This window comes from Pogona vitticeps, chromosome 10 (assembly GCF_051106095.1).
Source record: "Pogona vitticeps strain Pit_001003342236 chromosome 10, PviZW2.1, whole genome shotgun sequence".
Classification (NCBI taxonomy): Eukaryota; Metazoa; Chordata; class Lepidosauria; order Squamata; family Agamidae; genus Pogona; species Pogona vitticeps.
The window spans coordinates 1,573,804-1,599,111 of NC_135792.1; the positions used below are offsets into that span (position 1 = coordinate 1,573,804).

At 52.4% G+C, this 25,308-nt stretch overlaps 1 protein-coding gene across 1 annotated transcript; it reads left to right on the forward strand.

The window, feature by feature from the left end:
* The first annotated feature begins 353 nt into the window (after window positions 1-353).
* On the forward strand, window positions 354-23,684 carry LOC110076338 (B-cadherin). Its single transcript, XM_072980869.2, has 16 exons — window positions 354-506; window positions 689-803; window positions 8,882-9,093; window positions 11,124-11,261; window positions 11,708-11,863; window positions 12,598-12,742; window positions 13,596-13,771; window positions 14,194-14,322; window positions 14,965-15,150; window positions 16,047-16,291; window positions 17,738-17,880; window positions 19,271-19,495; window positions 19,688-19,906; window positions 20,552-20,682; window positions 21,597-21,743; window positions 22,650-23,684. The coding sequence occupies exons 1-16, from the start codon at window positions 444-446 to the stop codon at window positions 22,869-22,871; spliced, it is 2,652 nt and encodes an 883-aa protein (XP_072836970.2). The 5' UTR covers window positions 354-443; the 3' UTR covers window positions 22,872-23,684.
* The last annotated feature ends 1,624 nt before the right edge of the window (window positions 23,685-25,308 follow it).

A 25,308-nucleotide genomic window follows, 5' to 3' on the forward strand; every position in this document is an offset into this window, starting at 1 on the left:
TCCCTGCCTTTCCCCGCCGCTGCCAGTTCCTCTCCCCCCCCCCCGCCGGTCCGCGAGCGCCGTGGCCCGGGTCTCATCATCCGCCTTCCTCCTCCTCCTCTTTCCCTGGAAGTCCAAGACCTGAGCGTTTGGGGGGGGAAGGAGGAGGGGGAGAGGAAGAGCCCCGCCCGCCTCACCTGGCGTAACGGCGGCTTTAAAGGCTGGGCGGGCGGAGCGCCGCGAGAAGAAGCAGCGGACAGCCAGCGCCGGAGCAGGCAGGCAAAGCGCGCCGCCCGGCCAGCCAGCCAGCTAACCAGCCAGCCGGACCGGACCGGACCGGCCTGGCCTTGGGGGGGGGGGGCTCTCTCTTTCCCCCCACCCACGGAGTCCCAGCCCTCTCGCAGCGGCTCCTGCCGAGCTCTCTTCCGACGGCGCGCCCGCAGCTCCGGCCCTGCCTGGCGGCCATGGGGGCCCCGCGGACCCCGCTCGGCCTCGGCTTCGGCTTCTCGCTGGTCCTGCTGCTCCAGGTGAGCGCGGTCGGGAGAGCCGCGGTGCGGGGGGGGGGCGAACCTCTCTCTTCCCTCCCTCCCTCCCCCCCAGCCGGCCCTCGGCCCTTCCTCGGGGGCTCCGGGGGTCGTGTGGTCCGACGGGGAGGGCGCTGCCCGAGTCCGATCTCGCCTCTCAAGGCCCTCGTTGCGCCCCTTCGCAGGTATGGCCTCCCCCGGCAGGGGCCGGCCCCCCGTGTCGTTCGGGCTTCCGCGCCCAGCGGTTCGCCTTCGCCGTGCCCGACGGAGACCTGCCCCGGGGCCAGGTGCTGGGCCAAGGTAAGAGGGCGAGAAGGGGGGCGCGCGCCGGGAAGGGGGGGGGGAGACGGGCTCGGGCGGCCGCGCGCGGGGAGGAGGCGCGCCTGCACGACTCTTGGGGTCCGCGCGCTCCCAGATCGCCCCTTCTCGGGTGGCTTTCTTAGAGGTGGCGGGCTTGCTGTCCCCCGGGTCTCTCGGGCGCCTGCCCGGCGGGTAGCCTCCCTCAACCGGTGATGCTACCACCCGCTGCCTTCCGCCGAGAGCCCCCCCCCGCCCGGCGTGGCTCTCCGGGGAAGGCGAAGGAAGACCAGCAGCCCCAGAGAGGCGCTTCCCTCCAGCAGCCCCGATCCGGCGCCACGGTGACGACCGAGGCGACTGTCGCTCGCGGGGGAGCCGGGCCAGCCCCGGGCGATCCGGAGCCATGTGGCTGCCGGCGGACTCCTTTTTTAGGGTCCGAGGTGGGGTCTTGGCGAGGGACCGACCTTCTTTGCCGTGAGGGAAGTGCAGGGGGGTGGGGTGGGGGAGGATCCGGCCCGTCTCTTCCCCCACCTTGCCCGGAGGGCATGTGCAAATCCGGCGCTGATGGGCCATCTCCCAGCCCTCAGCCCGCGGGGGTGGGGGGTGGGGGGTTTCCGAGGGAACCAGGAATGCCCCCTCCCCCTCCAGGTGTGCAGAGGGAGGGGATCGCCTCTCCCCACCCACCCTCTCCAACTTCCTTCCCCGGGTGGGGCTGGCTGGCAATAAACCGGCGGGTCAGAGGAAAAGAATTCCCGGCCAAGCCAGAGGGAGGGTGCAAAACCAGGGCCTTGGATTCAGTCTGGCTCCAAGGCAGGGCAATCGCTACACCCACCCACCCACCTGGCCTCCTCTTTCTCCTGCCATGACCTGGACTTTTCACCTCCCTCACCGGAGTTCCAATCGGAGCCTGGCCATGACTTCAGGGAGTCGAGGGGGCCTGCCCTCTTTCTCCGTTTGGATTGCCGGATTCAACCAGGCAATTGAATGGGCCAGTTAACCTCAGAAAAAAGCCCCAGGGAGAGAGGTGCCCAGTGAAGGAAATCCAAAGGCAGAATAAAGCGCCAAAAATCCATACAATGCCTTGAAGTCTAGTCAGAGCGATTTGAATTACTCAGGAGTTTTATATTCTAGATGGCTCATGGGATAGTCCCGTCTGCTGGTCCTAAAAAGGCCAGGGACTCCTTTTCCTTGCCAACGATGCTCCTTCTCGGGAAGGTGTACGTGCTCTTCTTTTCCTCCGCATGGTCACCCCAGAGTGCAGGGCAAGGAACAATGGGCTCAAGTTGCAGGAAGTTGGATTTCGGTCGGATGTCAGAAAAAACTTCCAAACTGTTAGAGCAGTACAGCAATGGAATGAGTTACTTCGAGAGGCGTTGAGCGCTCCAACACTGGAGGCATTCAAGAGAAGTTTAGACAACCACCTGGCAGATCTCCTTTGACTGGTGTCCCTGCCTCGAGCAGGGGTTTGGACTTGATGACCTTGGAGGCCCCTTCCAACTTCACGAGTCTATGATTCTATGTATGCATTTTTAATCCTACCAACAGCCTAGTGGTGTAGGTCAGGTTGAGGCAGGGTGGTGGCTCATTCAGGGTCAACCAGAAAACTGGGTGGTAGCTGAGTGGGGACTTATGCCTGGTTTCCTGCAGTTCTAGTCTGACACTCTTAACTCCTCCACCTTCCCTCCTTGGTCCTCTCTCGCTTGGTCTTCTCTGTCGGCTGATCTCCTCTTAAATGCCCATAAGTGGAAGGGTGCGTGTGAATAGACCCCTTGCAACCCCGGGGCCTTCTGAACTGGCACTGGCTGGTGCCCTACATTCTGATCCTCCCCACAGATCCTTCTGCACGGACCCTCGCTGTGTTCTGAGTTGTTGCCTCCACTGTGTGATAGCCCCCCCCCCCCCCGCTTGCCAGTCTAATGCCTAGAATGTGATGAGGTGCAAGCTTGACTCTTCCCCCCCCCACACACTCCCAACCCTGTTTCCTGGGGTCGGAGGCTCCAGGAGGTGCTTGGTGTTTGGCCTATTGCCGGGCTGCCTTGGCATTCTAATGGCCAGCGAAGGTCTCTGGTTGTTTTGTGAAACAAGCCCATTGTGTGTGGAACAGAGGCCTGTCTGTCTCCTTTCTCTATCACCCCTGCCAGGAGTAGAAATCTCTTTAACCCCCTCTGTGCTGGCTGTTCCGACTGGAACGGAAAGGACCAGCTGATTCCCCCACCCCCACCCCAGTTCTGTCCCTCTCCAGAAAAGGATTTATTTCCACCGGCCTGGGGAACAAGAACGGAGCGGGCACAGAAATGAGTTGGCACCACCAGACCTGGCCACCCTTGTTCAGGGAGACCTTCCAGGGTTTGAAAGTGACCTGTTCACCCAGCCGTAGCCCAATCCAACCTGAGTGGAGCATTTGTTGGCTTGCACCCAGAACCAATTAACTCCCGGAATGTACGGATCTGTGTGTTTTGTGGTCAGATCCTGACGCTTCTGCCTTGCCTGGTGGAAAGGGAGGCCAGGGTAGCCCCATGGGAGGGATGCTTCCCCGAGCCAGGAATTCTCCATCGGCCGGGGGCTGTGCCAGCTCCATGGCCCCACGGTCGGGGCGGGGAAATCCAGCCTTGTAAAGTCCCGAACGAAGGCTCTGGCCAAGGAGGTTGGCAATCTTGTGACTTCACCGTTTGTGGTTTCTAGACCTTTGGAGAGGAAGGAACAGGGTGGGTGGGGGTGGAGGCGGCGAAGAGCCATGGGTTCTGGACGGGTTCTGTCCCCTTCACCCATCCTCCAGTGTGACTTAAAGTGTGGCTTTGCCACACTAGGTTATAGAACGTGACCAGAACACCAAAAACATGCAGAGTGCTCTTCCATCTCCACCAAGCAAGCACCGCACCCACACACGAAATTGGGGAGGGTGGCTTTCTGGCCGGCCAGCGTGGCTTCTGTGCAACTTGATGCTTCGGTGCTTCTCTGTCTGAGTTGCCGTTCTTGCATTGTTTTGCAAAGCGGGGGCCTTTGTGGCAAAACCTCTGATTCAGGCCATCTTCTCCTCTGTGCCCGGATTGCTCGAAGGTTGTAATGCTTTTCCCTGCGCTCGCTCTAGAAAAGGCTTTGCTGTGATCAGTCTGTATGGCCGCGTGGCCCAACCGTCCCTGGCAAGCAGGGGCCACTGCCAGATCCCACGGCTAGTTGAGGGTTCCGAATTAAAACCCACCCCCATGGCCCTAAACTGCTGGCGTGGCTCGATTCTGTGTGTTTACTGAGAGGAGGGTTTAATCCTTTCTGGCCACAGCAGGCACTGTGCGGGCTCCCCTGGCCTCGCTCCCTGGACAGCTTGACCTCCGTAGTGGAGGGGCCTTGAGATAAATGTCTAGGCAGCACAAGCACCCCGGGCGGGGCGGGGGGGGGCTGCTTCAAATTCCAGGCATGCTAGAGAGCCGGGCGGAGGAGAAGGCCTCAGGTGCCTCCCTTTTTAAAAAAAAAATGTGGAAAATTGGCCCGCCTTGTGTCTTGTTTTCCTTTCAAAACTGCAACAGCAGCTGTTTGTTGTGGGGTTTGATTTACGCCCCACTTTTCTCCTCCAAAGGGTTCACAAGAATGTTTTCAAAAAGAGGTGCAAATAAAAACAGAAGAGTTGCAATTTCCCCAAGGGCCGGGCTCACCTGAGCTGTAGCCCTTTCCTTCAGAGGCAGCTTTACAATTTCTTTCATTGTATTTTTAATCGGGTCGTATTGAAACCCCAGAGCAACCAATGCCATCGAAAATGTATCCATTTTTAAAAAAAAGGTGCAACCTACCTATTAAAAGCCCCCCCCCCCGCCGCCATGTTTCCTCCTGGCCTAATGCCCTCTTTGAGTAGGGCTGCAGTCAAGCAGGGCAGGGCTTGCCCCACACCTGACTTGGAGGGCAGGAGGAGAGCAAGGCAGCCCCAGAGAGGGCTCCAGGGCTAACTTCTCCGCCCTTGTTGAGGTGTGTGACCGCTTGGGATTAATTACCTCAGCGGCTGGGCATTCACCCTTTCTGGAGGGCTGGAGAAACAGCGTTCAGATTACCGTTCGGGAAGGAAGAAGATTTATTCAAAAATACCAGGCACAATCAAAATTATAAAACATTGAACTGCTATTATATATCAGATAGAAGTTTTAACCAAAAAGCTAAGTACTGTATCTGTTAGATATCGGCACAGGGTGTATGCCGTTCCTAAGATTGCCATTTTTAAGAGCGCTGATGGTGTGTGATTTTTGAAATCTGCAACTGTGTGTAAGAATGTCTGAAATTGCTTGATCTTGTTCTCAAAGCCCTGGTGACAGCGGGAACTCTTACTACCACTACTATTTTCGAGCCCTTCAAAAGCTCTAGAGCAGAACCTGGAAATCTTCCTTGGATTGAATTACAAACCTTTGGAATATGTAGTTAAAAAAAAAAAGTTTTCCATTGTTTGCCCCCCCAGAAGACATGAAGCTTGGCTTTTATTTTTCCCTTTCTCCTTGTGCTTGGCTGCCCTTTCCAGCCATTAAAAGCTGCCTTATTTGGTGTTTTGGATGGGGGAGGGCAGGGGGGGGGAGGAGAGAGGCATGGCAAAAATCCCAAGGGAAATAGAAGGAAGAAGCCCTTTTCCAGTAATGGCATCCGAGTGGCCCTGATGAGTTCTGCTAATGGGTGTAGAATGCTAACGAGGCCACTAAGTGGTGATAGCTGGAAGAGAAGGGCCGAGATGGCTTTGACCTCCAAGCCTCTCCGATGCCCAGCTGGCGAGGGGTTAGAAGTGCCGGCTATTTTCAGTGGAAAGACTGAAAATAGGGTGCAATCTTTTCTGCCCAACTGCAGGCAGAAGTCAGAAAGGGCTCAGAGTGGGTGCACACAAACACATCCTAGTGCGCCCATGGGTGTAGATGGAGCAGGACATAACCTCCTCTGGGTGTGATGATGCAGTGTAGGCAGGGGACGAGCCCCTCAGGCAGGTTTTAATTCTGAACCCACAGCCATCAGTAAGGCTTGCCGGTTTTTCTTCCATGTTTCAGAGTCCCCAAATTAAAACTCAAGAGTGTTACGTTTGTTGACTGCATACAAGCAATACTTCTAAAAAGAGTGATTTTTGTTCATCTGTTCCAGCAAAACCATGAAGTGTGTTGTGTGAACTCTAAGGCTGACACACTTAGCACACTTCCTGTGTGTTGTGGGCAGTAGAAGATGGAAACAGAACTAGTAGCTTCAGCCTCTACCAGTCACTTGTAGTTGAGAAGTCTTTCTGGCTTTTAGAGTCCAAATGAGTCTTGGTAGATTTTTCTTCTAAAGAATCCTGTGGGTATGGAGCCAGCATCGTAACCCCATGCGCTTCCATGCTTCCTTCCTCGCCCTCCAGAGTTTCGACATTCCCCCCCTTCCTGGTCACAAGGCTTGTCAAAAGGCGGGGGCTTTAAGTCCTGAAGGCAGGGCAGGATGTGGGCCATGTAGAATTTTGCTCAGCGGGTACAGAGTCACTCATCTGCCATCAAAAGAATCATCCTTTTAAAATGTCTGACTCATGCATCTCATTCCGCTGAGCAGCGGCAATAAAAGAGGCAGTGAAATTGCGTGGGCCTTTTCTTTGCCCTGGAAGTAGCAGGAAGTGCATCATTTGCAAAGTATTGAGCGTTCCTACCTGGTGGGCACACGGCCTTCTTTCCTACCTTCCCAAGCCAATAGCGCTGGCCGTGGGGGCATGGGGTGGCTGCACCCCAGTCGCCCATCAGCCAGCCTTTGGGGAAGGAATGGAAAGCAATGTTGAAAAAGTTTAAGAAGGGCACAGGAAACTTTGTTCTCGAGCACTTTTCAAAGGTGGATTGGGTCCTCCCATGTCACATTGTTCTCTTGGTCAGCCTTGCAGATAATGAAATTAAGACAGGTATGTATTTGTAGGGCTGGCTGGCTGGCTCGGTGAGTTAAGCAGACCCAGAGGCTGAGGGTTCGATTCCCCACCGGGCCTCCTGAGAGATGAGCTAGCCTGCGTGGCCTTGGGCCAGCTGCACAGTCGCATGGCACACACACACACACACCCCGAAAAAAGGAAGAATAAACCATTTCTGAGTATTCTCTCCCAGAAGAATCTGGGGGGGAAAGTCACGCTAAGTCAGAACTGGCGATGGAACACCATTATTAGGGTTATTTATATATTGTCAGGGTGGGTAAGAGGAAGATTTCTAGTTGATTAGCAGGACAACTCTGACTTCTGATTTTAAAAAATCTACCCCCAACAATGTTAAATTCTGTGCTGTGCTTAGAATTTTGCAGGGGAAGTTGCATTTGTTTTTAGTTCAAGCCACGTAAAGGATTGGGAATGAGATTGTGTAAAGTCAGCCCAGACCACTGGCGCCTCTCTCAACTCCTGCCCCCTTTCTGTTTTTTAGGGTTCGCCTGTAGAAAAAAGGGGCCATTTTGTCCCTCTCTTGGTCAGGCAGTCCTTTTCCTAAACTGGTCTGTAGAGGGAAGGTGCCCATTATTGAGTGGGGCAGATTCCGATGTTATGAATGGCCAGAATTTAAGGTCAGGACCAAGAGAGAGACAGAGAGAAAAAAAGATGGGCAGATTTGTCAAGCAAAAAACAAAGTCCAGATAATTAGATAAAGACCTGGGGGTTTCTGTAGAGAGGGCTGGGACCCAACTCTGCAGAGCAGTGAGTGGCCGGGACCTCAGCCACGGGGGGGGGCCTCCCCCACCCAGACGAATTTCCTTGAGCAAAGGTGGGCTTCTGCCGTCAAGGCCAGGCTGTGGGAGCTGATCAGACACGTACAGAGGGGGGTTTAGTGACTTGCTGCCCTCCAAGAGCTAACGCCCCCTAATCGGTCTGGATGATCTGAACTCTGGATTTGACAGTGGGCTGTGAAATGCTCCTCCTCGCCCGCCCCCTCCCTGTTGTGTAAGCATTGGGATGGCTCTTAGCACCAATCTATTAAAAGGTAAACAAGCCCCTGTCCTCGTCCTCACCAGATGCTATCTTGAGGAGATATTCATCGCTGCCTGGCTGTTTGCTTATCGCCCCCGCATTCCTGCCTCCCTCCTCCAGCTTTTGTCTCGCGTGCTTCAGTTAGGCAACATGTTCACACTTGTGCTGAGGCAGGTCAAAGGTTGGCCGGCCCAGATAACAGTTGAGAGGGGGGGGGTCTAAGTAGAAGGGACGATGGTCTTCAGAGGGCTTCCAGCCAGAGGCAGAGTTGAAGAGGATGATGAAGCTTGTGGCACCCAAAGGATGAGCCCCTTTGATTCCAGCAGGAGCTCTGAGTGTCGGCCCAAGCCGACAAGAGGCCAGGAGTGCTCGTAATGTCATAAAATATGTCGGCGATCTCTCTGCTGTGTTATAACAGACCAAGTGAATGAAAAACAAACAAAAAGGGATCCATCCGTTGAAGCCACATTCATGGTTGCATGACAGCTTTATTAGGATCCCAAATAGATTGTGAACTTGGGAAGCCTTTTTTATTTATTTATATGTTTTTGGCATCCTCTTCCTTGCTGGTACACACAGAATAAATGAAACATCTGCAAGCCGTCGGCTGTCAAGGGCATCCTCTGTATGAACAGCCCCACTGGCAATGTGGAGCTGGCCAGTTCAATGCAGAAGGGAAGCGTTCAGGCCTTGATTAACAGCATTCGGCTGCCTTCCTCTCGGCTCCTGAGTCCCTGTGATCTGCCCTTTGTGGGCCGTCCAAGCCCAGAGCCTCTCTGAAAAGGCGTGGAGCCAAAGCAGGGGGTGACCTGGTGGCTTTTGTACGGACAAAAGCCGGAGAGTTGATTTGGGTGTTGCACTGAGCATGTGTGTGTGTGTGTGCACGTGGATCTGTTGAAACCCAAGTGATTGTGTTAACTCGAGGGCTGGAGGGGAAAGGGGGCCATCAATGAGCTCTCCAGAACTCAGGGGCTGAGTTAAGGGATTCAAGATTTCAGGGACGGGGGTCCAAAACTCCGTCCAGATAAAATGCCTGCTGAAAGTTATCCTGTGTTACATCGCTCTCCTCCTGGGAGCGGAGTTAAGCTGTTCCTCGGAGGCTCTCCCTTCCAGAGTTGGATCCAGGCCCTTGAGCTAATGCGGCTGCTTCTGCTTCTCTGTCTCTCTCCTCCAGTGGAGTTTGCAGACTGCCAAGGAGAGTCGGCGCCTCTGTACAGCACGCAGGACGAACACTTTCGGGTGCTGGCCGACGGGACTGTGCTGGTGCGGCACCACACGCAGCTGCGTGGGCCCGAAAGGACTTTCGCCGTGAATGCCTGGGATTCCTCGGGGGCCAAATCCTCCACCTTGGTTACCCTGCAAAACAAAGGCCATCCTTCTTCACAGGTAAATGTGCTGAGCGAGGCCTCTGGGGAGCGCAGGTGGCAGGCGCCCTGGCAACGTACGTCCTTGGCCAGGCTGCGTCGTTGGGGTGGAAACCATGTCAAGGGGGCCATCTGATTCTCCGCAGGTGGAATGCACCTCTTGGCTGCGAGGAGGGAGGGGGGGAGGCCTTTTCCTGCTCTCAAAATAACTTTGGCTTTCCCCACAGCCTTTAAGCTGAGACGTCAGCCCCTGGGAACCTCTGGGAGATCCTTGAGCGGGAATTGTTCTCTGGAGGATCAGAGAGCATCTCATTGCCCATAAACTGGCCCTGAAGAATCTATTGATCTTTTCTGTCTCTTTGAGGTCCCAGGGCACAGCCGTTTGAATCAATAAGATGGCTAATTTCTCCATAAAGCCACTTCAGAGTTTAGCCCCGGTTTCATGTTCTTGTTCTCTGTCCAATTGAAAACACAAGCTCCTGACCTTGATGTAACTGGAAACAGTGGCTTGATGAACTGAAGATGTTTCATGTGATTGAATATTATTGAGAATGAAAAGGCAGCACACGGGCAGAGTGGTGGAATAGTTACTGAACCGTGGAGTTGGTTCAATGCTGAAGTATTGCTGGCTTCTTCTTGCAAAGATGAAAAAGCTCTAGAAAACCTTCCTGTAATTTGAAGAGACTGGGAGGTGGGGTCAACAAGGAAGTTGGGGAGAACTGGAATGGGTGTACCACCTCCTTTCTTACCGAATGCAAACAGATGTTATTGCTTTAACAGCAGAAAAGCACTACTTTATAACTTGCAGGATATGAAACTGTGCAAACCAACAAAGCATTATATGCCCTCCATTTTATATAAGCAAAAGCGTGAATATATCAGTGATGGATCGCTCTAAGAGCTGTATTGCTTTTTTGCCAGCTGATTGTGGGGAAAGTTGAAAATACAAACTGCACATTTGTAAACAAAAGGAAGTATATTATTTGAACCTAACCAGTTTCATACAATCTTAACCTTAAGCACCTGTGGTCTAGTTGGGCATTGAGTTTACATTTATAATAACAAAACCTTTTAGGCAGTGTGTTCTCATACTTGCCTGTTGGCTGCACAGAAATTGAAATATTTAAACTGATCTTTGATGATATGAGCATCACAAGTTTCTGATCAGAACTGCTTCTGGAAATAGTAGTAATCTCTGAGTTTTAGCCTTAAAAAAAATCTTCCTGGATATCAAAAGCTGAGAACTTGCACACCATTTATTTCTGGATTGGCTATGAATGGTTCCAGTTGGCATCTACTTCCTTTCATATGCCACAAGGGAAAAAGTCTCTTAGAAAAACATTGACTGGCTGTTTCTTGTAGGTGTTTTCCCGCCCACACGAGCCCCAAATTTCTGACATTTCCACTGGAGAGAGAAGCCCTGGGAGATGTTCCTCCCACTCTGGGGTCTTCTGCCTTGCCTCTGCTTTCAGAGCTGTAGTTCAATAAGACATGATTTAATCTGCTACCTACAAGGTGGGGGGGGGCGTGTCTGCTAAAGCTGCCGTGTGCTGCTTCTCACGTCCTTATTATGAGGTTTAGGGACTGAAATCCGCTCTGATGTGATGTCAGCGCTTAGCAAGGCCTCCCTGCCTAGGGGAGCCCTATCCAAGCTGGCATCCTGTTCTCGTCATTTGGCCAAGGGCCCTTGCTGGTGCTGAGTAGAGCCTCTCTGGAGCGGCATTTGGCTTTTCCCTGGTGGAGTGGGAGACAGAATTGCATCGGAAACGAGACCCCATTTGATAGCTCCCAGCAGAACCGACCGAGCACGGAAAGACAACAGTGGGGCTGTTCTCATTCATCTGGGGCATGCCACTCACATTGTTTATTCACACTGTGCTTTGCTCGCTGTTGGCTTTCCAGCTCACGTCCCTCGTGGATGCTCTTTGTTGAAAATGAGCGCGTGCTGGGTAGGACCCAAGTGCTGATCCATCAATCCATTAGAAATGTCGCCTTCAGTGGCGGTTCTTGTCCTTTCCAATGATTCTATAAATGACTGCCGTTTTCCTGCAGGAAGAGTCCGGCCGAGCGGAGGTGCTGCAGTTCCCCTTGGTGAAGCCCGGTCTGAAGAGGCAGAAGAGGGACTGGGTTATTCCTCCCATAAGAGTGCCTGAAAATGAACGAGGTCCCTTCCCAAAGAAGCTTGTTCAGGTATGGGGGAGCCCTGCACAGAACTTTGCTTTTGAAATGTAACCTCTCGCTATCCCTTCGCCTATGCTGGCTGGGGAAGTCTAGACGTTTGCATCCAAAAGAAAACACATGAGAGTTCCCAGGAGGTCTAATGCACTGCAGCATATTTGTGAGTTGTGGATTCTGGGAATTGTTGTTTTAAAAAAAAACAGTTTTGAAACTCTGGACCAGGAAGTAAGAAAGAGTCACTTAGTCCCAGGAGACATGGGCTAACAAGTCTGTAGCCATCTGCTACAGAAATATCCTCAGCATCGTGGTATTTTCTCTCTCTAATGGGCATACCTGGTAACCTTGCTGACAGATACGAACTATTTAGCATTTCAAAGCCAGAACCAGCAGCTCTTTGAGAAATGCCGCGTTGCCTGTGTTTACAGCTGTTCCTTTCTCCTTCCCCACCCATATCTCAGATTAAATCCAACCGGGATAAAGAAACCAAGATTTTCTACAGCATAACTGGGCAAGGAGCGGATACCTTTCCAGAGGGGGTCTTCATCATTGAGAAGGAGACCGGTTGGATGAAAGTGACGCAGCCGCTGGACAGAGAAAACATAGACAAATACCATGTAAGAAATGCTCTTCTCTCCCCCCCTCCCCCCCGGCCACATTTCTGAGTGTGGTTTTTCATCTGGAGGAATGTCCCTCTCATTGAGTTTGCATGAGAGAACAATTTATTTATTTATTTATTTGTTTGTTTGATTGATTTATATCAAATTTATATTTATAACAAATTTATAAATTTATATTTATAACAAAGCTTTTATACTTACAAGTTATGATTTACCTGTCTATTTCCCCCACTGGAAGAAAAAAGTTTGCTTCTTGTCCAGTTTCCAAGATAGGGTAATGCTTTTATTAACCACTGAAATATTAAAAACGGGCTATAATCCTGTTGTGTATTTATGCCAGCAGAAGGGAAATGGCATTACTCACAGTGGCAAATAGCTGCTAATTGACAAGTCACTGCTTGAATACCTAACTGGGTGCCAGTTGGACGGCTTAGCATGTGACCAGGCATCCACGCAGGGGCTCAGTCATTAGCAGCAATTTGCCACTGTCTGTTACCCCATCTCCCTTCCACTGGTATAACTGTGGAACAGGATTTTGTCCAGGGAAGCTTTTGAGTCCAGTGGGGTCTTTCTTTAGGGTAGCCATTGCAGAGCTTTGAGAGTGAGAGGAGAGAGAAATCATCCTGACCAGCCATTGCAGCGTCAGGATCTCAGTTAAAGCAAGGTCCCAAGATGGAGGCTGTGGATCTCAACCCAGGGGTCTAACTGCAACACCATGCTTCTCCCGGTAGCTTTTATCCCATGCCGTGTCTGAGAATGGCAAGTCCGTGGAGGAACCGATGGAAATCATTGTCACGGTGACAGATCAAAATGACAACAAGCCTCAGTTCACCCAGGAGGTCTTCAGAGGATCTGTCCTGGAAGGAGCAACCCCTGGTAAGATGGGCGAGAAGAGAGGGGGAGAGTTTGACTCAGTACCACCTGTAGTTCAGGTCTCCTGCTGTGGCAGATTTACTCTGATGGATTTATAACCAGGAGCTAACCTGTGGCATTCAGGGGACATTTTGGGTGCATGCTTAGAAATAAAATGGTGGAAGAAGATGCAGATAAAAGCTTGGCATCTTACTTTATTGGTATGTAAGCCATTAACCCTGCTGGCCTTGGGGATTCTGGAGATAATAGTCCCAGAAATAGTGCCATTCAGATCCCCTTCATTGACGCCTGATTATACAAGAGGGGTTTACGTTAAGTGCCCTTCTAATTCTACTCACTCACGCACCTGCTTCGGTTCCATAATGTGCTGGAAACAATGTGCTTCTTGAAAACAAAACTCTGCCATAAAGAAAGAAAAGAAGCAGAGCAGGCACCTTCCTGAAGGCTTGTTTTATTCCCCATCCTAGCCAGGGCACTTTTTCCAGCCAAGAGTTCCTTGAAACAGTTGTCCACACCCAAGGGACGAAACTCAAAGATCATTAAGCGACTGGGAAGGTCAGAGGAGATGCCTGGCATGCTGGAGGCAAGAGCAGATCCGTTTGGTTTGGCTGTTTCAACATACAGGGCAGCCCCATAGAAATTATGGAGATGAACCCTATCCTCTGCAGCTAGAGGAAACGAGCTCCAGCTTCCACGTGACAGCCCTTCAAATGTTTACATATGGTTCTCATGTCATTTCCCAGCCTTCTCATCTCCAGGCTACATATCACCAAGTTCCCTCAGCCGTTTCTTACAAGGCTTGGTTTCGGAGCCCTTTCCCATCCGGACCTCTTCCTCTCCACCCTCTTCCCTGCAGGGACATCCGTGATGCAGGTCTCGGCCACCGACGCTGACGATGCCATAGAAACCTACAACGGGGTCGTCGCTTACTCCATCGTGAGCCAAGTTCCGGAGGAGCCCCACAAGCAGATGTTTGCCATCAACCGGGCGACAGGAGCCATCAGCGTGATTGCCAGCGGTTTAGACCGAGAGGTAAACAAAGTCCTGATTTGGCATGGAGAAACGTGGGTGATGATGGGGACGCCACTACTCGGCTGAAAGTGATGGCCACCTCGTAGGCAGAGCTGTCATCTAACATGGCTCCAATATCTGCTTTCTTGCCCTGCTTGACACCAATCCAGAACGTTACTTTATTTTATTTCAAATATTTTTTAAGTCTGGGAGCAGCCACAGAGAAGGCCCTCACCCAGGTCACCACCGAACAGACCTGTGAAGGTGGTGGGGCTAAGAGACAGGCCTTTATGTCCGATGGGTGGGCAGACGCTAGCTTCATCGATGGGTCCAGGGGTCTTGGCTGGCAGGAGACAGAGCCAAAGGCAGGGATCTTGATCATTCCTTATTGGGGCCTTTGGGGTTTGAGCTCTAACATTAACCGAAGGCCGTCTCTCTTCCAGAGAGTGAAAGAGTATATACTAACCCTGCAAGCGGCTGACTTGGATGGCGAAGGGTTAACCAACAGCGCAACGGCCATAATAGAAATCGCAGACGTGAATGACAATGCACCAGAATTCAAGCAACAAATGGTAAATAATGTCTGCCCTCGTTCTTCTGGGCAGTGTCAAAGGGTGTGGTTCGGAGGCGGTCCACCTTCCGGCGAATGTACCCGGTCGGATGTAATTTCAAGGGCAGCTGGTCCTCAGGCACTCTGGTGGGCCCTTCCAGAGCTGACCCAGGCTCTTTGGCCACCTGAGGCAAGAGGCCAGCAGCCACCTCCCCCCCCCCAGTCCATGCAGAAAAAGTGACTGGCTCAGCGACAGATTTCTTCTGTGCCAGAGGTGGGGCAGTGCCCTCCACCACCCCTGAATGCCAGGGCTAGGAAAAGTTCCTTTAAAAAAAAGTTAAATCCCCTAATTCAAGATACCCAGAAGTCGAATGAATGAATGAATGAATGAATGAATGAATGAATGAATGAATGAATGCAAAGGACAGGGAAAGGAGAAGAGAGAAAAAGCAGTGTTTCTAAACTCTGGTGAAGGTGGCCGGTTCATTTAAGGAGCCCAAGATATTTGGAACAAATGGGAACTTCTGCAGAGTCCCAATAACAGCACCAAACTGCCACTTACGTACATGTACATTCCCTGTAGGGTTCCCTCCTCTTGCTGTTTTAATAATTAGCAGTTCATGTTGTTTATAATTTGATTCTAAGATAACATTTTCCCTCTCAGTACTCAGCCGAGGTGCCGGAGAACGAAGCGGGCTTGGAAGTCGTCAGGCTGGCAGTCACGGACAAAGACGAGGTTGGGACGCCCGCTTGGCGGGCCAAGTACACCCTTGTGCAAGGCAACGAGGGTGGTTTCTTCACCATTGTGACAGATCCAGAGTCCAATGAAGGCGTGCTGAAAACAGCAAAGGTACGTGGCGGGAGTGTGTGTGTGTGTGCGTGCGTGTGCCTGCACACCTGGGTGCCTGGCAGGCATGTGAGCTTAGCAAAGTTGACAATAGAGGTCTGAAGCTCAGATGCATCTTGGCCCTGGAGAAAGAAAAAAGCAGGCGAAGTCAGAACGGTGGTAGGCGGAGCCTTCACTTCCTTCTGCTTGGTGAGAGGTGTGCCCATGCGGCCTTACTCTATGGACTCATAGCATCAAGGCAGGCTGGACCAATGAGAAGCCAATGTCGGTCCCCCTGTGACCAATTAGAATGAAGAGAGCAGACTACGGGTGGTCTGAAAAGATGAAAAGAGGGAAAGGAAGATGGGGACATGAGAAATGGTAGCCCAGGGGCTGGTAGGTTGATGAGCTGTCAGATCACCTCTCCGGTCCCCCTGCCCACATCTGGCAAGCTTTACAGCAACCGCTTGGAAAATATTGCTTTGCTGTAGTACAACTCCCAAAATCTGTTGGCTTTGACTAGTTGCCTCTGGGAATTGTAGTCCCCACCATTGCTTTCCAACCCCCAGTAGAGGAAAAATACCAACATTCCAGTTTAAAAAAGCACGCACACATTTTTTGGGGGGTGTCATGGTGAAAATAAAAGAATATCAAGTTCTGGAGTTTCTTAATGAAGTGGCTATGCTTTGAGCTGTGGGGTTTTGGGGGGTAAGAAACTTGGGGGCTTTTGGAAGAGTCAAGATCTCTGTCCCCTTGAGACTGCTTGTTGGTGAGAAGGCAGAACTTGGGAACGGGGTTGAGTTAATGAAGCGACAGCATGCGGTCCCTTTCCACTCATCTGAGACCTGCTCTTTTGCTTTGCCTAAGGGTAGGACCGGCCCCATTTGCATTGAATATGCTGCTCCTTCTTCCTGTTTTAGAGCTTGGACTTTGAAGTGAGGAAGCAGTTCACGCTGCAAGTAGCCGTCACCAACGAGGTCCCCTTTGTGGTCAAGCTCCCAACATCCACGGCCACCGTCACCATCAACGTCAAGGATGTGAACGAAGCCCCCATTTTTGTACCCCCAGTCTTGAAAGCCCAAGTCTCTGAGGACATCCCAGTCGGGCAGAAGATCACATCATTCACAGCTCAGGATCCAGACAGGATGCAGCCCCAGAGGATTCGGTAGGCCATTCTGATGCTGGGCCGTGGTGGGAAGCAGAGGAGATACCTTGAAAACCTGGCCTCCTCTCTCTACCCATTTCTAGATGGTGCCGGTGGATCAGCTGGCTCAGTGCAAAGATGTGTGAGCCTTGCACAGGCACAAGACTGGTGCACCAGAAACCAGAAAGGGAGGGCAGAGGATTGGGGGTGACAGACAGCAGGTACATGCACAGGGAGGGGGCCCATGGTGCAAATTAAGCAGGGCAAAGGTAGAGGACTCATCACTTATGCCCCATCTTGTTTCATAAGTAGCGGCAGAGGACCTGGGAGGGAGTTCTCCTTGAGCTACTGGCGAGCCTTCCGGGAATCCCAGTGGCAGTTTAAAGCCCAGAAAAGCTCCCTGTGTGTCGCATTTTGAAGTAAGGCAAGACATGGAGTGTTTTGCGCTAAGTTTCCAAAAATCTCTTCTCCCAGATTCACTGCCTGCCCCACCTCTGTGACCTCACAAGGTCAACTCCTATGACATCACAACAGCCTGACCCAATGGTTTCAAGGTCGTGGTACTGAAACCTCGGGTGATGGAAGGACCCTCTCCTGGCGACCCTCATGTGGGCCCGTGAGAGGGACGAGGATGGCTGGGCAAATGCAGGAGGAAGACGCTGCAAAGCATCCCCCACCTTCTGGGAACGGTCGTCCTTCATCACCCCGCATTGCACCTTAATGAAGAGAAGCCTGGACATTTTAAAAGGGGGGGGGGAAGAGTTGGAAAACACAGCAGAGGAAAAATGATACCTCTCTAATGGACCAGCTCGGAGTTCAGGTGGTGTAAGAATATGCCAGGTAGAAGGAGAATTGGAGGTTTCCACGGTGTTAGGTTTCACAGCAAGCATGCCGATACCTACATCTAAAGCAGCAAGGCAAATAAGATATATTTTGGGGGGAAAAACAATTAAAGGCATCTGGGGGCCAGCTTTTTAGTTGTTGTAAGGCAAAGGCCCAATGAAAGGTGATCCGATCAAGAAGCGTTTGCATGGTTAGAAACAGAGCAACCCAATATCCTAAGCAAGTGCTGCTTATTTATTTACTTAAAAATATGTTTACCTCTCCTTTCTCCTCAAAAGCACCCAGATTGTGAACCTTAGGTACTAGGAGCACAAAATCATTTTTATGATTTTTCCCCCCCATAAAATCATTTTTATGGAAAGGGCAGAGTGAAACAAGGCACAATTTGGAGGCCTTTCATATTATCTCGTAACACAGCATTCTGATTTATAAACCGTATTTCATAATAAGATCGTTTGAAGGATCGTGCATTTTGAATTAAAAGAATTGTCACATTTTAAAAAGGCCACATGCTGTGAAATGCAAACCCTGCCGTGGTTTTTCAAAACCAGAAGTTGTCTTAATTTGTTTTACTTTATTTATTCCAGCCATTTAAGGGTTCCTCCCTCCCTCTCTCTCTCTCAGGTATTCTATAGGAAACGACCCGGCTGGCTGGCTGCACATCCACCCGGAAAACGGCATCATCACAGCCCGCAGCCCTTTGGACCGGGAGTCCCCAGCTGTCCAGAACGACACCTACAGAGCCATTGTGCTGGCTGTGGATGATGGTAAAAAATCCGTTCGGCTGGGAAGATGTTGGGGGGGGAGGGGAGGGCAGAAGCAAGGCGCTCTCCATTTCCCGGTCACCATCCCTTGGGGTGGAGGGAATCAAAAGCCCCTTTGTTGGCTGGGGAGGCAGCTGCCTGCAAGCCGCCCATGTGAGGGGCGCATGGTGACGGAGCCACCTCCTCGTGGGCTGTCACGAGGAGCCACATCTCACGCGTCTTCGACTCTTCCTCCTTGGAGAAGGAGAGAGGACAGGCAGGAAGGCGTCTCCGTGGCTCTGAAAACGGGACCCAAAGGGCTCTGACTGCCACCAATGGGCCGCATCCTGAGCCTGGAAAAGTTTGCCCTTTGGAGAGTTTTGACTCCTAGCCGCCATCGCCAGTATGGCCACCCCCACTCCCATGATCCTCCCACCCAGCCCAGGCACTGCAACTCCTGGAATTTCCCAACCAGCGTACAGTGGCCATGCTGGGTAGGGGATTATGGGCACTGTAGTCCAGTAACTAACTTCTCTGCTATGGATGATGCTAGGATAGATGGGAGCAAAGCGCTGAGAGCCTCTGCCGGCACCAAAAGAAGGGTGAAAGAGGGTGGGACGTTTGGGGGCTGTTCACACTTCCACTATCGATGAGGCCTCTCTTGCTCCTTCCCTGCCCCCCCCCTCAGTCCTTTCAGCCCCTTTTGGGGGGTGGGGAGAGAATGCCAGCTCCTGCGGCTCTTTCAGGCAAAAGCCCACCTTCCTTGCTGCCACAAAACTCTCACGGGCTGTGCTCTTGGAAAAGTAGGCTAATCAGCTGAATTGTGCAAACTGATGCTGCAGGAAGCCTGTTGGTGACAGCTTCCAGACGTTCGTGTGCCTTTGGAACAGGATTTTTCTTCTCTTCAAAAGCCAAAGAAAATGGAGCATCTCTGTAAATGAGCATGCCTCTTAACAGTTACTTGACGTGCTCAAATGGGCTCTACCCAGAAATCGTGTGCAGCACAGATCTTCAGAATAAAGTACACAAATGCAGATCCTGGGGGGGGGGGGAATAAAATATTTGGCAGATGTCTCTGTTCTAGATTTGTTTTTTTGTGTTTGTTGAGATTTGGCCTCTGGTGCAAAGAGCAATTGTGTTAGGAAATAGGCAGTCTTGCCAGTCAGGAGGAAAAAGGAGTTGCCAGAGGTCATAAGGGAGGTATGTGGCAGAGTCCAGCTCTCTGGAGGCTGCAGCTTGGACAGATGGGCCTTTGATTCAGAATCATCACTTTCTGAATTCTTTCAAACCAGTGCATGAATGGGTGCTGAACTTTGGCGCATACAGGGTACATGGGAAAAGAATCCCAGCCCCTGCCCAGGGGGCAGTCCTCTGCTCAGCTGATCGAGCGGCCTTCCTCTCCCCTCTGAAACAGGAAACCCTCCAGCTACCGGCACTGGCACTCTCCTGCTGACTCTGCTGGATGTCAATGATAACGGGCCTGAACCTGACCGGTGGAGGATCACCGTCTGCAACACCAACCCTGCCCCCCAGTTTTTGCAGATCCTGGACAGGGACCTCCCTCCCAACACTGGCCCGTTCCGTGCCGAGCTTGCCCACGACTCGGATGAAAACTGGGCTGTAGAAATGGACAGCAAAGGTGGGTGAGGTGCTTGGTCAGGACTGCCTGAAGACAGTCAGAATGTTCTGCCTTGTGGTGCTCCCGTGTTGGGGGTCTTCCTCTCCCGTTTTCCTGCCATGGCAAGTCCGTTTCCATGTCTTTTCTGCAGAGAGTCTGGACGGAGGGAGCGATCCCGCCCGTTCTCTCTGACTCCCGCCTGTGCTTTTGCAGGGGAAACGGCGATTTTGAAACTGTTGAAGCCCTTGAAGCAAGAGACGTATGACGTTTACCTCCAACTCTTTGACAACCAGAACAAGGCTCAGTTGACGGTGCTCAAGGCCACCGTCTGCGAATGCGAGGGGCCGGTGGAGCATTGTCCGCCTGAACAGAATCTTGGCGTCGGGGCCCCTGTCATCTTGTCCATCCTGGGAGCCATCTTGGCCCTGTTGCGTGAGTACACAAAACACTGTCCTCCCTTGGAGGGGAAAGGAAACCCAGGGATCTAAATTTGGCTGTTCCCTGAAGAAGGGGCGCTGGGCTGCAACCCGGGGCCAAGGCAGCAGAAGCGGATTTTCCCTTTGGGTGGTCTACCTAACATAGAGACCCCTTACAGACACCTGTGGTTCCCCCGGGAGAAAGGCCTCAACTGGGAAGGCTTTGGGGCTGAGCTAGGCTCTGGGTTTTAGCCTGAACTGGGTGTGAGGCATTGAACTGTATCCCCCACCCTTCCTCCCAAATGGTTTCAGCACCTTGGAGAGTTCAGGGTAACCCAGAGCAGATTCACTCATCCCCCCCCCCCCCCAAAATCTGGGACCGACAGCCTCTGCTCGAACAGGCCCTGCTGGCGAGCTCCTGACCCCCCCCCCAAGGACAGTGTCCCCCAGCTGTTTGCACCTCGCCGGCTCGGGAAGCAGAAGTAAGACTTCTCAGGCTCCAGTGTTTTTATGGTGGGCCGAAACAATGGGTGGCCACCCCGTGGTGTTCTTCCACTGGCTTCCCGAGGCAACCGACTCTACGTCTTGGCCCGTCCTTTCCTTCCTGGCTCCTCTGGCAGATGCCCCCACTGAGTCCTGTCTTTTTCCTCTCCTTTTCCAGTCCTGCTGCTGCTCCTGCTGCTCTTCGTGAGGAGGAGGAAGGTAGTGAAGGAGCCACTGCTGCTTCCCGAGGAAGACACCCGGGACAACATTTTCTACTACGGAGAAGAGGGCGGTGGGGAGGAAGACCAGGTGAGGGGACCCTTGGCCTCCTCGTTCCAGAAGAACTCTCTCTCTCTCTCTCTCTCTCTCTCTCTCTCTCTCTCTCTCTCGGGGGCTTTTATGCCAAACTGGGGGAAACCTTGAGACTACCACACCCAGAATCCCTAGCTAGCAAAGTCAAGGATTGTGAGCGTTGTAGGCCAGAACAGTAAATTGTAATTTTATGGTTATAATCCTAGGTTCCTTCATAAAGCAAGCACTGTAAGAAGCCAAATCATTGCACTTCCTGGCTGGCAAATAATTTGGGGGTGGGGGGGGATGCAGCTATTCTAGAACCTGTGTGTCGCCATCTTTCTGCAATGAGTTGGCCTAAGACACACTGGGGAGCAAAGGGTTGAATGACGCAGGTCTTATCAAACAGCCAGCCTTGCTTTGGAATGGGTCGGCTTGTCGTCAGTCACCTCCACACACACACCCCCAAATGTAGTCTTTTATAGTTGCCCAGCTCTAGAACTCAGTGGACTGAAGCTCTCCCAGCCTAAACAGGGCTTAATCCTGAAGGTGCTGGGTAACCTTCAGAGGTGGTTGGAGCAAGAATTCCCATTAGCCTGAGCAAGAATTGGCATCATTTTGGTGCCAAGCCAAAACATGTTTGTGCATCAGAACCTTTGGAGGGTTCAGCATCTTGGTCTGTGCCGAGTTCTAATGTTTTGGCTTTAACATCTGCCACCCACCCCAAGATCTCACAGTGTAGGGTGGGCTACTGATGTTTCATTCAGTCAGTCAATCAATAGTGAGGAGAAGTGGGTATCGCAAGAGGTGGGTCCTATTTGCCTGGTGAAAGCCCCCTCTCCCCTCCCCCATTTCTCCAGGGTGCTCCGTCCTGAGTGGCCTCAGCACCATCTCATGCTCTCTTCTTCCTCCACTCCCTTCCCCTCCCTCAGGATTATGACCTCAGCCAGCTGCACAGAGGCCTGGACACTCGCCCGGAGGTTGCCCTCCGGAATGATGTGGCGCCCACCCTTCTGCCCGCTCCGCAATATCGTCCACGCCCTGCCAACCCAGACGAGATTGGCAACTTCATCCATGAGGTAAGGTTGGAAGAGAGAGATGCAGAATGCAGAGAGAGAGAGATTGAGAGAGAGACGGTCTGATTCAGAACACATGCATCCCTGTGTGTGCATTTTTTGAGGTCTAGAATCCTATGGCCTATTTGCACTTTGCGTTCAGTGGGATCATGCTGGTAGTCTTGGTGGTAAATTGCTGTTCGTTAACGAGGCCCTGGTCGCTACTCATTAACAAGCTTCCTGGCCATGTGACCAATTGCATGACGCGGGCATCTGTCCTGGAAGGCCAGCAGCACCTTGATGAGTGAGCGGTCATTTTCTGCCGCTACTTACAAGGGTAAATCAACCCTACACTCTAGCCTGTGATGTTAGAAGAGGGTTGAACTCAAAACCACTTTTAAAATACATTGTGTGCATATATATACAAATGCAGGAAGAGGTGGACACCTTTAATCCACCATTAAGAATACTGCTGGTAGCTGTCAGTGTTGACTTGGTTTAAAAAAAACAAAAAACAAAATTTCCCCAGCAGCATACAAACCAACACTGTGCCTTTTTTGATGCCGGCTCTCAGGCTGTGCTTGCTCATCAGATGTGCTTTCCAGAGAGAAGCAAAGGCCGGTCTCTCTTCAGGTCTTCGTTTCCCTTGAGAAAGTGTGTGGGTACTGAGGAAGGCGCCTTTAATGGAGGCAGGAGCCTTGCTTTTCGCTATTTTTTGGTGTGTTCTCAGAAATTATTTTGGTATCCTATCTTTAACTGAGTTTCCATACTATAACCCATTGTGGTTTTTAGCTGCGTTTGGGTTTTTAAACAACAACACCCATTATGCAAGCAGGCTCGGAATCCCAGTCTTGGGATCCAGACAGGAGGAAGGAAGGAAGGAAGGGCGTGCTCGTTGTCAACCTGACCCTTTCTCTCCCCCTCCCCAAGAACCTGAAGGCGGCCGACACGGACCCCACCGCACCCCCCTACGACTCCTTGCTGGTGTTTGACTACGAGGGCAGCGGCTCGGAAGCCGGCTCCCTCAGCTCCATCGACTCGTCCAGCTCCGACCGGGATCAGGACTACGACTACCTCAACGACTGGGGCAGCCGCTTCAAGAAGCTGGCCGACCTGTACGGAGGTGGCGAGGAAGAAGAAGGGGAGGACTAAGGAGAGGGGGGGGTTGGAGGAGGAGAGGAAGGCTCCCCGGGTCCTCTTCCTCTTCCCTGGCAAGTTTCCTCTCGTACCACCTGCTGTCTGGTCTGCCAAACTGGGTGGCATCTCGTCGGTGGGTCCTCAGTGGCCTTGGGGCTTTGGAGAGGCCCCTCCATGGATGCCTTTGAGAAGGAGGCCCTGGACCACCACCACCCCCCCGGGGCTGCCTGTGTGCCGATCCGCCTGGGAAAGGCTTCTGAGCCCAACGCGTGGCCATTTCTCTCTCCCAACCCCCTCTGAACTGTCTGTGACGGGTGCCTCGAGATGAAGGTGCTGTCCCGTTGCTGAGGAATCCGAGGCACACGCCCCCCCCAGTTCCACATGCCGGGGGGGGGCAGAAGATGCCCAGTGCTTGCTGCTGAAGCTGGCCTGCATCGGAAGACTTCACGGAAGAAGCAAGGATGGACTTGTTATTGTGTGTGTGTGTGTTTGTGTGCCAGTAGGGGAGGGAGAAGCAGGACCAAGGACTTGTCCTGAGAGGTGTGTGTCTTGTGGTAGAACCAACCTGCCCCAGGCGCTTCCTGCCAGCCAACTGGCCAGCCTGCCCTTCTCCTGGCAAGGCTTCACAAGCGCTGCCCAACCCTCCGCCTGGAAACTCTTAGCTGCCTTTTTTTTAAAAAAGAAAGATATGCATATCCTAAGTGTTCTTAGCCGAGTTGGAGTTTTTTGTACTACGTATGAGCTAGTCTCTGTGATGAGCTGAAAGGATTTGAAGAATCAGGGTGTAAAGTTTTAATAAAGGATTTTCTGTTTTTTTTTTCTTTTTAAGGTTGAGTCTGGCTCCTTGGGGGGCTGTGTAGGGTTAGGGTGTGGGGGAAGAACCGCAGAAGGGTTTGGAGGGCAGAGGGGGAAAGCCCCCCCTCCCCGGAGCCTGCTGGAAGCTGGAGAAAATCATCTGCCCCCAAATGCTCCTCTTATGTGCTTCCCACGGTGTCTAGTTCTCCAAGCTGGCCGCACACTCCATTCGAGTGACAAAGGCGCCCTGTGTCCTTCGTGTTCCTCGTCTCTGTCCCTCTTGCCACTTTTTAAAAACAGGCGATGGGTCACCATCTGTTGGGGGTGCGTTTGCTCTTGTCTTGGTTTCAGACATTGGCAGTGGGTTGGACTAGATGACCCCCTGGAACCCTTTGTTTTCTTTGCCAGATCTAGGGAGCCTGGGGGTGGGGGGTTAAGCCAGTGCTTTTGTCTTCAGAGGGAGAGGCTGCAGGTTAATCATTTGGTCCCCGTCGTCTCATGTGGTGCTTGAAACTCTCTGTGTGCCTTCCTGGTTTAAAAAAATGGCATGAGCCGTGTGGGGCCGCGTAACTCCCCCAGTTTGGGGTCTCTTTACTTGGAGGCCCTCCCCAGAGGGATGGAGCATTCTGGAGAATTTGAAGGTGTCCCTTGTTTTTTAACGTGTGTGTGTGTGTGTGTGATCTAACCCAGGCCTCTGCTGACCTGATGATGGTACCGTTGTAGGGTAGTGCTTGTCCCACACTTTAGAATCATCCTCTCCAGCTGACCTGGGCTGGATGGAGCACAGCCCCCCCCGCTCCTCCTCCCAAAGGTGGACCTCAAGCGAAAACCATCACCAGGCCCCCTTTTCTCCACCATGTTCTGCTGGACAAAACCTCTCTGTTTCTTTAAACAACAAAAGCACTGTCTGGCTGCAGGCAGGTTGGGAGTGAGGTGGCGGGAAAGAGAGGGGGCCTTGCTGTGCAGGCAGCATTGGTGGGTCTAGGAGACCCCTCTAAAGCGCTTCTGACACCTGGATGGGGGAATTGTGGTGGTCTTGAACCCATCCTCCACTAGAGCTGTGAAAAATGACATTTTTGAGCCATCATTTCCAGGATCATCCAGCCCACCGTGGCTGGTGGCTGCATTATTAAAGCAGAGAAGCTGGGAATTGTAGTCACAAGAAGTAACTTTTCTCTGCCGTGGCCAAAGTCACCTACAAGAAGCCACTCTGCCCAGCAGCAAACAAGCTGCCCGGGGGGGGGGGGAGCTTTTTTACCTTTTTCAGTCCCCCCTCCCCATTCCAGCTGCCTGCTAGCCACCTGTGCGCTGTGCCTCCTCCCACCCTCCCATCTCTCTGCAAAAACTTAGCCCGGAGCCGCAGATCATGTAACGCCCCCCCTCCTTCCCTCCCCAAAGCAAACACCAGCCAAGGTCGATTCCCTTCCAAACAAGTGAGCCCAGCTGAGCTTGGCAGAGATAAGAGAGGGAAACGGGGGCTCCTCACTTTCCCAGGAACTGGCTTGGGAGACCCATGGAGTCCTTGCACCCACCCACCCCCGGCAGCAAAGGTGGTGCTCATTAATCCTTCCTTGGCGCTGGGGCTCCAAGGGCCTGGCCTTTCGATCAGGCTGCAAATTATGCACGAGGAGCCCGCTGTTTCCTTTTGCAAGCCATG